At 40.4% G+C, this 12,010-nt stretch overlaps 1 protein-coding gene across 1 annotated transcript in view; it reads left to right on the top strand.

Annotated features, from left to right (window-relative positions):
* The first annotated feature begins 1,995 nt into the window (after nucleotides 1-1,995).
* Nucleotides 1,996-12,010, top strand: part of LOC140906153 (uncharacterized) — a 172,141-nt gene continuing 162,126 nt past the window's right edge. Inside the window, exons 1-2 of the mRNA XM_073329656.1 lie at nucleotides 1,996-2,050; nucleotides 2,615-2,746. Of these exons, the coding sequence (XP_073185757.1) occupies nucleotides 2,638-2,746 (109 nt within the window). The 5' untranslated portion in view covers nucleotides 1,996-2,050; nucleotides 2,615-2,637. The remainder of the gene's footprint in view (nucleotides 2,051-2,614; nucleotides 2,747-12,010) is intronic.

The following is a 12,010-nucleotide window of genomic DNA, read 5'->3' as shown; positions in this document are numbered from 1 at the left end:
CAACATAGCGTGCTGACTGTTTTCCAGTTAAATATGCAGGAAGCAGAACTTTCTAACTTGCTAGGCGCCTCAGTTCATGAACTTTGTTCACTGAAACAGAACTTTTATCTCTCAGTATATGAACTATGAATTGTGTTCTGTTTTCAGTTATTCCACCTGAGACAGCATCAATTTAAAACAATAGTTACTCTGGATTCACACTGGTACCAGGACTGGCTCTAGGCACCAACAAAGCAAGCATGTGCTTGGAGTGGCACATTTCCAGGGGCGGCATTCCGGCCATCCTTTTTTTCCCTCCAGCCCCACTCCGTCAACCAACGAGCCCCTGCGAAAAACCGAGAGCCGGCCCTGACTGGTGCAACTGAGAGCAGTATCTGGCCCTGTGTGTGTAAAATGCTAGGAGATTCTGAAGGATTTTTCTCTCATTTGAAAGTCAGAAGAGACGATAAAATAGGAGGGAAACATGATTTTTTTCGCATGAGATGGCTGAATTATGAAAATCCTACATTATACCTTTCAGAAATAGTGGGCCTGATTCTGATTTCACTTACATTGGTTTTATATTGGTGAAAATGTATGGACTTCAGTAGAGATAATCCTGATCTACAATTGCATAACTGAGATCAGAATCAGAAGCATTAACTCTTATATCTAGTATCACATATTGATTGATAGAACAATAAATCTCATGTTATGGTTTTTAAAGATCTAGCATTACATGAGCACAAATAGTTAACAATACAAAATAGTCTACCTTAATAATAAAATATCACTCTTCAATTATATTTTTAAATTACCCATAGAGAACGCAGCATAAATAGTATAGACTAAAGAATTCCAGTAAACGGAGGCTAAGCCAAGGCAAGGTATTGAAAAATGGTCCATCTAATCAATCCATCCTTGCACATAATAATAGCATTTATATAGCACTTTATGGGCCAAATCCTCAACTGGTGTAAATCAACACAGCCCCAGTGACTTCACTGGAGATATGTTGATTTTGACCCACTGGGAATCCATCCATTCATGTTCAAAGTGCTGTACATACATATAAGCAGCCCCACTCTATGTTGAAATACAATCTATATTTGAAGTTTTCCATATTTCAAGAAGTAAATTTAAAATGAAAGCTCCTGTATATATGTGAATTCTTCTGGAGTAATAGGGGAGAGAGAGAGATCAGATTTGGTCTTGAATGTGGCGAGCCCTTTCCTAACCGACTGCCTCTATTATTGCAGTGGGATCATCGAGCTTGGTCTGCAATGCTTCCCGGCCATGTGAGCATCTTCTCCCTTGCAGCATGCCCCGTTCCTCCTGATTGGTACAGCTCCCAAGAACAGACCCCTTTCATTAGGGGACAGTCCCAATCCCCCCAGCTCAAGAGCAAGGATCCAGGTAGATTCTTTAAAAATAAAAACAGATCACCAAGGCAGGTGGGTATCTGCTTGATTCAGTCTTGCCACGTCCTCCTGGTGCTACATGAGCTTCCCAATACTGCTCACACAGCTGGAAACCAACAGGTGTGGTGAGATTGTGACACTACATGGTTTGAAATCTATTAATAGATTCAAAATTCCGCCAGCCTTCATTCTCGTGACTTCAGTGGAGATACTTCTAATTTTTCCTGGTGTAACTCAGAGCAGGATCTAGCCCTTTCCTTTTGATTCACTGCAGTTATATTTTTAAGGTTGATTTTTTTCCTTAGTGTTTGTTTACATGTTGCTCAGAGCTGACCACACACAGCTATGACCCATAAGCCATAGTTAGTGCTCTGTAGCTGTATAGACATGTAGACCAGTGGGGTGTAATATTCTCATTATTTCAGGCTAACTAATAATCAGTAGTTCTATCCTAGTTGCCAGTGTTTAGATTTGTGAGTTGAGACATCTTGAACAAAATGTTACTGAGAACATTTCTGCAGTGTCTTGCTGACTGAATACAAGGTGCTGCCGAGTTTGCCATCTGCCTGCATGCTCACAGTGGTAATTATATCAGTCTCACAAGTGCTGGAACAAGAGGGATGTCAAATGCACTTTCCTGCCTTTTGAAGGTAATTTTCATTTTCTGAGCTCATTTGGAACTGCATATGATTATCAGCTGCTGCAGGTGTGAGAGCAGCACAGAAAAAGAGATGCACAGAGAGAAAGAGAGAGAGAGAGAGAGGTCTGAACTCCTAGAGTGCCCAGAGTAAAGTGCATATGCTAATCTTGGCAATTTTAAATTAAGTGCAGGGCTGGAAAAATTCCTTCATTATTACTGCACATATTTTTGACTGCTATCTTAAGGTCTTTTTTATTACTCAAATAGCCCCAAAAGCATGTCCCTTTGTTTGAGCGGCATTTGGAATAAAAAAAAAAAAAAAAAAGGAAAGCTATTGAAAGTGAAACTGTACTCAGTTTGCTGCAGATGCAAGGGATTCTTTGTATTGTTTTGCTTGCTGCTTCTGTTTGGGTTGTAGTTTCAAAAGATTATGGGGTTAAGAAGGTTGGTGGGTAGCAGGGGAGGTGATTTAGTTAGCATGAGATGTGACTTAAAATATAGGCTACAGGGCTCTAGACAAGCAAGGTCTAGTATAAGGAGGACTGATAATTATCATTTCTCTCACTGGGAAAAGGGGAGATTTCAACATCTGTTTACATGAGCACCCCCTCCTGGCTGATCCGGAAGAACAGAGAGGTTAATATGGACAACTATGTTGTCTCTCGACATGACCAAGAGATCTGTCAGGTGGCTTACAGAAGAACAGGTAGGTAGGAATTGACCTTCATTTTAGGAAGTATTTGAAGAACTCTCTGGATTGGAACACTCCCAAACTTTGGGGAAGTTTGGATCTGGCTCTGCAACAGATCCTTATTGCTACAGTGGGCTGATCCAACCCTCAAACTCTGGGAATGATTAGGGTGGGATTGAAATGTTGTAGCTTTAATCCATCTCATGGAACTTGTGGGAAGGGAGCCATGTGGGAGGAAAATTTCATGAGGGTCCTCTTCCATAGTTTCGTCCTGATTGTTCTGTCAGGAGATTTGCTCCTCAGGAGATGAGCTGTGGAAGCTGCCAACAAACTGCAAAGATCCTGGGGGAATCCACTGGGGAACCGGACCATTCATAGCCACTTTGGGCCCACAGCAATCTCTGTCCTGCTCTGTGGCAACAGGGCTGTAAGGAAGTTTTGTATCAGAGACTTCTCTTGAACATTGCCCTTTGAATCGTCCTTAGAGGAAATCTTCACTGTCCAAACTCAGCATCTCCTCCAACACAAATACTGCCCACACCCCACTGCAGCCTGCCAGGTCCTGCCTGTTTATATCCCAACCCCAGGGAACACCTTCCATGAGGTCTTGAGAAGAAGTTGATACTGTGGAGAAGTGGCTGTGAGATTATGTAGTGAGGGAAGATTCACACACAGAGGATCCTTTCCATGAACGGATTTTGAGGGGCACAGTATCTGGGACCCTCCCCACTCATGCGGTCCAGAGCTCAGTCTCCAGCCTGAGTCCAAACATCTACACTGCAATTTTATAGCCCAGCAGCCCAAGTGCCACAAGCCTGAGTCAGTGGACATGGGCCAGCCAAGGGCATTTTATTGCAGTGTAGACATACTCTCTGTGCCTAAATGTTTGTGGGTCAGGGCCTAAGTGACTTGCCCAAGTTTACTCAACATGTCTGTGGCAGAGGCAGGAAGAGAAGCTGGCTTTCCTAACTCCTGAGTCCATGTCATAACTGAGGTACTACCCTTAAAATCACTAATTTCTTTTAAGAGCTCCAAATAATTCTGAGACACCCAAAATTCCTTGTTCTTTCAAGAAATAAAACTATGTTAATTCTGAGCATCTTTCACCATTTAATATTACTTGAATCACATTTTATTTTCTTTCCAAGCAAGACTTCTGCAGCTGTTTATTAATATTTGTGGTAGATTTTACAGATAAGATTACCAGCCAACAAATGGACAGTGCTAAGTATGGAGACAGACAAACAGACAGTGCTATGTATGGATGGTCCATTGAGCCTTAGGAAAATAAGGTTTATGTCTCGGGACTGGATAACTTTTATCTCATTTGAAATTTTTTTAGGGTAGTGGCTTTTTTGGTGACAAACCCATATATTATTAGTGAGTTACAATAGCGAAACAAAAATTGTCACTCATCCTCCGTGACTAAGATGGAGACATACAATTGAGGATGGTTCTGTTCCCATTTCCAGATATAAATGGGCAGTGAATATACCTTTCTATAAATTAAAGGGTAGGACTATTGGATAATATGTCTTTAGAAAAACAAATCGCTGTAGACAAGTGGCTAGCTAATATTTTCCAATATTTCCAAACTCAGACCCCTCCTAATTGTGTCTTCAGGCCTCTTGTGGTTCAAGTCTGCACAGAATTCTAGTTTCAATTTTCAGGAACTTATTCTCTTTCCAGGGCACTTTTTGGATTTCTTTCAGTGCTGTAAAGGTCCCCTCCATCCTCCCACAGTTTTTACACTAATCACCACCAAGTCTCCACATCACAGGCACTAGCAAGCTTCTTTCTGATCAGAGGAATGGGCACAGTTCCATTTACAATCTAAATGGTTCAAGCTTTGAGTGACATAAAGCCCTACTTCTCTCTAAGGGGATAAAGGTGCTGGGCCTGATTCATCACTGCCCTCCACCTTGTGTACTCATCACTGCTCTCCACCTTGTGTACTCACAGTGTAATGTGTGTGTGAAATGGAGCCATTTCAGTGTAATGTGTGTGTGAAATGGATCTGGTGGCATTTTACATCCACTTTGTAGTCATGCGAATGCAGGGTGATGGTGAACTGGGCCTTCTGTCACCGTGAGATGGCTGGCACATACGACAAGAGACCAAGACAAAGACTAAACCTATATCTCCTGTATGGTAAATGTCATGGACTCAAAGGTTGTGTGCCACTCCTCAGTTTTTAAATGGGTCCTTGGAGTCCCTTCAGTGTGACAGACCCCCAAAGGGTCCTGCTCTTCTTTAAGCATAGGCCATATGGCCACAGTGCCTCAGAGACTGAGCCTCTAGACTCCAGCACTCCTGTTTCACACTGTGAGCTCTGCCCAATGAGTCCAACTGAGATATTCTTCTTCAGAGAATGTTTGCGCTCTTCAGGGATCAATGCATCTCTGCCAGTATGTGCAGTGACACCAGGCAGCCTTTTCAAAGAAGAGTAGGGTTTATTAGCCAACTGGAACACAGCATCGGGAAGTCCTTAGGTTAGCACAGAGAAGCAAAGGTGAAGACATAGTCCATATTGGCCAAGTCAGGGCTTCCCTGAGCCATGCTACCGTGAAAGCATCTTGACTTCCTCTCTGTGTCTCTGTCTCCCAGTCCCAGCTGAATTCCTTTGGCTCTCCAGAGACCCGGTCTTATCCCAGCTGCCTGTCACTTCTCTGTCCCTTGTCCTCCTCCTGCAGACCCCTGCTGAATTCACATGTTCATATGCTGAAGTTTCCTATTGTTAGGTGTCAGTTGTTTGGTCGTTAGGGTTCCAATTGGTTTTGTCTGCTCCATCAGTATGGGTGGGTTTCAGCCGGTCTTTAACGATTCATTCATACCGCCACAGACAGTTACACAACACAATTACCTCATGTTTCCAATTCTACCCCCAAAGCAGATTTTGAATTCTTTTTCACTTGCTGGGTAGCAATTCCTAGTCAAGTCAGTCATTGCCATGCATAGCGTTCATAAAAATGTTACAGAAAATTTTCACTTCATCACAGTCATGATGAGCCATACTTCTAGGCCACCAAGCTGGCCAGAGTTTTGCCTGCTTTAGAATAACTGTTATACTGAGACAAGTGTTTATGCTAGATCTAGACCAGTTTTTTCATATTGTGGGCCACATTTTAAAGAGATTGTCTGGTGGACTAAAAGGATTGTACTGTGGACCACCTACCTCTCTTCTTTGTGACTGCATGGGCCCCACACTCTCGCATTCCTCGTCACACAAGACCCCTGTTGCAACTTCAGTAATTACACAGGAGGGTATTTAATGCCTTTTTAGTTGATTTGAATGTGATAAGTGTGTTGTGCTTTTTGGAAAAAAATTAGTTGCACTGTGTTTGCTTTTTGCTTTTCATTTAATCTCTCCCACCCATCTCTTCTATTTCTCTTTGATGCAAAAAGGCGATGTGCCAGCACCAAAGCCCATTGAAGTCTATGAAAATGCTCCCATTGATTCCAATAGGCCTTGGATCAAGTCCTGTGTGACTAAGCAACTCTCTGTAGACTACCAATGATCCATAGACAAGAGTTTGGGAACCTCTGTTGTATTCATGATGTTAGTTATTATGTAATGCTGTCATTACTTACTTGATATTGTCACCCCCTGTGCTGAGCAGTAGTAGATGCCTGGGGCTTTGCAGAGTTGCCCCCTGCTGAAGGAGAGATCAGTGACACAGAGTCTGGGTATATGCTTAGTGTGACTTTGTTTTATTTCCACATATGCACCTCTTCTAGAACAGAAGTTATCACAAAGAATGCACAAGAAATATCTTCTGTCAGGAACTTAACTGAAACACCAATGCTTGGATCCTATGGAGCACTCCTTTGCAAGAATTGACTTTAGTTAGAGAGATTAGGGCAGAGAGAAAACTACCTTGCTGCTTGCCACAGCTCCCCCAAAGAATCTGCATCAGAAAAACAACATAAGGAAAACAAAAGTAACACAGCATTTTCTTCCAAGACTAAAAATTTGCTCAAATGCTAAAAAAAAAAAAAGAACTGCTAAGACTATGTGTAACAACACCACCTGGTGATCCCAGCTATAACAGAATAGACAACTCTGATGGAGGTCTGACTGACATATTCAGGTAGACAATAAAGGGGTTGGATCAACAATGTCTGGTGTGATTTTAACTAGATCTGAGCAAACAGTAGAGGAAAAAATTATTTTATAAATATTTGAAAGCAAATTTAGATTCAGCTGTTTGCTACATTTTTATGTTCATTTTCCATGAACATTTTGGTTTACCAGTGCAAATACTTGCAAAAAGTGAATTTTAGCTAATATTCACCACAGGAAAATATCAAATTGCATATTCAGTTGTAAAACCCCCCACAAATTGCAATCAGTGCCTCATTGGCTGATCATCCAAAGAGGGAAACAGAAGCAATTCCCAGCAACTTATGAACCATACCAGTAGCCAGCATGAATTTTGAATTGTGAGTATTTGCAATTTGCAGTTGTTACTTGATCTGTAGACCAAGAATTAATCACTGAAGAAATTTTGAATTATGAATAAATTCAAGAATTCCACAGCCTGTGGACAGCTATTGATAGGGGGAAAAAGGTGAAATTAAGCAAATAAATTATTCATTATGAATTATTCACCCAACTCTAATTATAACAGAGTAGGTAGAAAAATAATTAGGTTCTGAAAAGTGCTGGTCTGATCCATCTGGTAGCTGGCATCTCACACACACACATGCACACACAGCTACATGGAAATACATCACAAGCACACTTCTTAGGGAATACTGCCTATTTTAATTATAGCCTCACATAAGACTGATGGGTTTGAATCTGCTACGTGGAAAACTCTTAACCACATTTTAGTTTTGGCCACTAGATAAACATGAGTGGTAGCAAATGGTTATACTGGCTTTTTCTCCCTCATTTAGTTTAATAGCTTTAAAATGTTTTCTTCATTAGAGAGAGCACTAAACTGCTGTGTACCTAGGTAGAGGAGTGCTAAAAAAACAACAACCAAACCCTTAGTTCAAACCAAAAATCCATACTAAATTAAGAAGGCTTTCTGACCTGCCAAAGACCTCCTATTTCACTGACTGCAAAATCAGAGTTCTGTAATCTCTCTCTCTCAAAACCAGTTAGTTATTTAAAAATAGTAGCCTCTTTCTTCTCCAGCTGTCAAGGCCTCTGTTTCCTACCTCAGAAGCCAGCATTTACTGATGTTCTTTGAATGACACCCTCCTCAGTTCTGAGATGGAGCAGAGCGTGGAAGAATGTAGCATTTCACTGATGGATGCTGAGACCTTATCAAGAATGTTGCTTAGCAACCTCCATGGTGCTGCATTTTGGAAGGGTGAGGGAGAAAGCAGCATAACATACAAATTAAGGGGACTGTATGAACATGTTTCTTAAAAGGTAGCCAGAATAGAGAAACACTGAGCTGTTTATCTCCAAGTTCTTTCACTATTTGGTAGGACTGGATCTGGCAAACCTTACCAGACCCACATGAGCAGTTGAAGTGGAACTACTCACTCCAAGGAGGAGTGCACAAGTGAGTAAACAAGATTTAGTTCTTAGGTGTCGTCTTTATTCCCCCTTACCTAAAAAAGGTGAATTCTTTCCCATGTGTTCCCTATAGCTACAAATCAGGTCAGAACTATGTGATTCTTACTTATTACTATATTTAATTTATTATCCATACCATCAAGAGGGCCAGAACCCTCTTCTAGTTGCCGAGGGCCCTTGTGCAGCAAGGACTAGCAATACTGGTGGAGCTGGGGTTGTGGCAAGCTGGGGGTATTATTAGTGAAAGGTCATAAACTCTGCTTTTCAGGCAGCTTCTGGAGTTTTTTGTTTGTTGACTTTTTACTATGTTAATTACTTGAGGGCAGTGTTTGGATTGAATGTCAGGTGGAAGTCATTGGTGGACCAAAAACAGAACTGGCATTTGTGTGTGTGATTGCAAGAAAGGGATCTTCAATGCTCTTGTTAATATCCTAATGTAAGTGAGAACTCTATATTAAAGTGTACATGCATAGTGACATTCGTGTAATCGGCACGTGGCAACTTTTTTGGACAGCAAAGAACTAAAGTGTTCTAAGCAAAATGAGTGGAATGGCTATAGGAACTTTAAGATGCTTCATGCCCGGGGATTCATTCCAAGTGTATGTTCTGTCTACAAGTGGCACACTCTTGTATTTATCTTTGTCATAGATCCCGTCTTCCTCCATCCTTATAGCTGATATTCTAACTCAATTTACTGCAAAAATGCCCATAATTCAAATATAAATAGCCCAAGCTGCTAGCTTCCTCTGCAGTCAAGTTTTAAAGCAGAATGTGACCTATATACAGTAAGTATAAAAGGACAGAAAAGTGAGGAGGAAGAACAGGAAGAATGATGGGGAAAGAGGAGGATTATGTGTACATGTCACCATTGCCTTTGTGTCTTCCAAGAATCCCAGCCCTTGGGTTAAGGTGAAACCATATCATATTAATAAAATTCTCACAAATAACACATTCTTACAAATATATTTACATTAGATTTTTATTGTCTACCATCTTAGCAAAATTCACACTGGAGAAAAATTGTTAGTCATTAATATACAATAAGGCTTCCATTTCTTCCTCTTGAATATCATGTCCCCAAATACCACATAATAGTCCACAGTATGCCAGTGACTCTGGGATTTTATAACGCTAGCAATTTGGAATGTACTCTCAGTGTTTTTGCCAGGGTGATATGAAATCAATCAGCACTGCAGAAAAGGAAAAGAAACCAACAGCATGTATTAGTCAACTTCAAAGCATTACAAAACTCGGATTTCCACATGCTGAATACAAATGTGGCTAGAAGTGTTCAAATATTGCAATCAAATAGCTTTGAATGTCAAATGAAATTACTTTGGGAATCTGCTTAAGCCCTCTTCTTAAAGCACATTGGTACATAAATCCCCTTATTTCACTTGATTAGTCCAAAAGGCTACAGGATATATTATTACATAACAGAAAACATGACCAAAGTGTTAGTCATTAGCTTCATTGAATGCACAAATTCCCCAAGGTCCTAATTTATTCTAGTTCCATATCTTCTGAATGGAAAGCAGTCAGTGAACTTAATAAATAAAAATATACTTTAGACTCATTCACACTTGTTTATGAATACATTTTTTTCCAAGAAAATCCCTGGAGACATTAGCATCATCCCTATCTTGCTCAAACTGAATGTGATAGCAAAATAAAAATATAGTTATTACATGCATACTAAATAAGCGTTATGGACAAAACTGTTTTTGTTCCCTGTTAGATGATAAAATCCTTCTTGCTGACACAAACTCAGATAATAACAACAACGATCAACTCTAAGAGTAGATTTCTTTCTCAACTTAATTAAATCACAAAGACGCATACTCAGTCTAACTTTGACAAGCTGCTATGGCAGCAGAGCCAGGTAATCAAATGTCGCTATAACCCGAGAAAACAGTCATGAAAAGTGACGGCTTCGTAGTGCAGAGACATTGACACGAACACCGGAAGAAACACAGGCTCCAATTCAGGAAAACACCCTGTTCAAGAAAGCCCTTCAGCATCTGCCTAAGTCCCAATGAGACTTAAATATGATCTCCAATTTAAGCGTGGCTTTAAGTGCTTTTCTGAATTGCATCCTAATGTGTTGCCGTGGGGATGTATGGAACTCCTGAGTCTCATGCGTGTGCTCTTGTTGGAGAGGTTGCTGCCACCATACCAAACCAGGAAAATTATAGTGCAGAACCTTTCACTGCAAATCATTATTTGACAGCTTATTAACTGGTCAGTACACGCATCGGGCCAGGTACTGGTATGAAAGTGGCATAGTTCCATTGACTTCAGTGGATCTACACCAGGTTATACCACCAGATTAGGGATCTCCGCAGTGGAATCTAGAGGAGAACAGATTGGACTCCTTTGAATCTAGTTGTTTAACATAACCATGGCAATTATTCTTTACGATGTGCAAAGAACTATGATAAATAAAAGCAGACATAACTCTCCTGTTTTCTGTATGATGGGGTGATGGGAACGTAGTTTTACTTACCTCAACTTCCCCTACAATTTTAAGCCTTGTAGTGTAGCTGGATGCTGTTAAGCAGTCATTGCACTCCACCCTGGAGATGGTTACATGTGAATGTTTGGTGAAAAAGTATGTCGCTTGTATTTAGTTTAATGGTCTAATTCTATGACCTGAACTTGGGTGAGGGTGCATGGAAAATTTTTCCTGAACAAATCTGGGGTGAGGCCCTAAGTTTCTCCACATTGAAGTCTCTCCCGAAGACCAATTTCTGTCATGATGCCTACAAGAAAATTGATAGTGTCACACCTGAAAGAACAATCTAGGTATAATTTACAGCATTTTTACACATGTATTTGCTCCCCCCATCTGCTTGGTTTGCATACATGTCAATCTTTAGACTGTCAGATCTTGGGGGTGGGATAATGGATTCTGGATGGAAAACACACTTTGGATGGGTTTCAGAGTAGCAGCCGTGTTAGTCTGTATCCACAAAAAGAAAAGGAGGACTTGTGGCACCTTAGAGACTAACCAATTTATTTGAGCATGAGCTTTCGTGAGCTACAGCAGTTTGCTCAAATAAATTGGTTAGTCTCTAAGGTGCCACAAGTACTAGTGAGCTGTAGCTCACGAAAATTTATGCTCAAATAAATGTGTTAGTCTCTAAGGTGCCACAAGTCCTCCTTTTCTTTTTACATTTTGGATGCTCTGGGATAAAAATAAAAAACAGTAACCATCCTTACATGAGAATTATTTGCAGATGCTGGGCCTACATTTGTAAAGTACTCTGGATATAGTTGGGTATAAGAGGCATTGTATATTGTCAGTGCAAGCTACTATTACCATTAAATACAGTACAAATACAATCAAAATACAATATACTCTTCCAGTTTGCAAATAACAGTAACAGGACAGAAGGCAAAACAACAGAATTCAAAGATGAGGCTGGAAAACTGGAGAGGTTTTTGGATCTGTCTAAAGATGTGATTGATTCTCTATTCTACTTCAGTTTATTTGTGCTCAGAAGTCAGCTTCTGTGTTAGAGAAAAATAGAAAGACTAAATCAGCACTTTTCCCTCCACGCAAGATTTGTGTATATGTTGCAATTAGGGTAACAGATTATACCTCCAATTTTAGAAAATTTTCTGTTTTAAATTTGCAAGTACATATACGCCCCTACAATATCTGACATCTGCTCATGCATGCAAATAATTGTTTTGACTCTGTGACAGTTGCAGAGAATGTTTTTTAGTTTTTGAAACAT

Source organism: Lepidochelys kempii, chromosome 2 (genome assembly GCF_965140265.1).
Source record: "Lepidochelys kempii isolate rLepKem1 chromosome 2, rLepKem1.hap2, whole genome shotgun sequence".
NCBI lineage: Eukaryota > Metazoa > Chordata > Testudines > Cheloniidae > Lepidochelys > Lepidochelys kempii.
The sequence above is the reverse complement of the archived record's forward strand: the minus strand, read 5'-3'. Positions and strand labels throughout refer to the sequence as shown.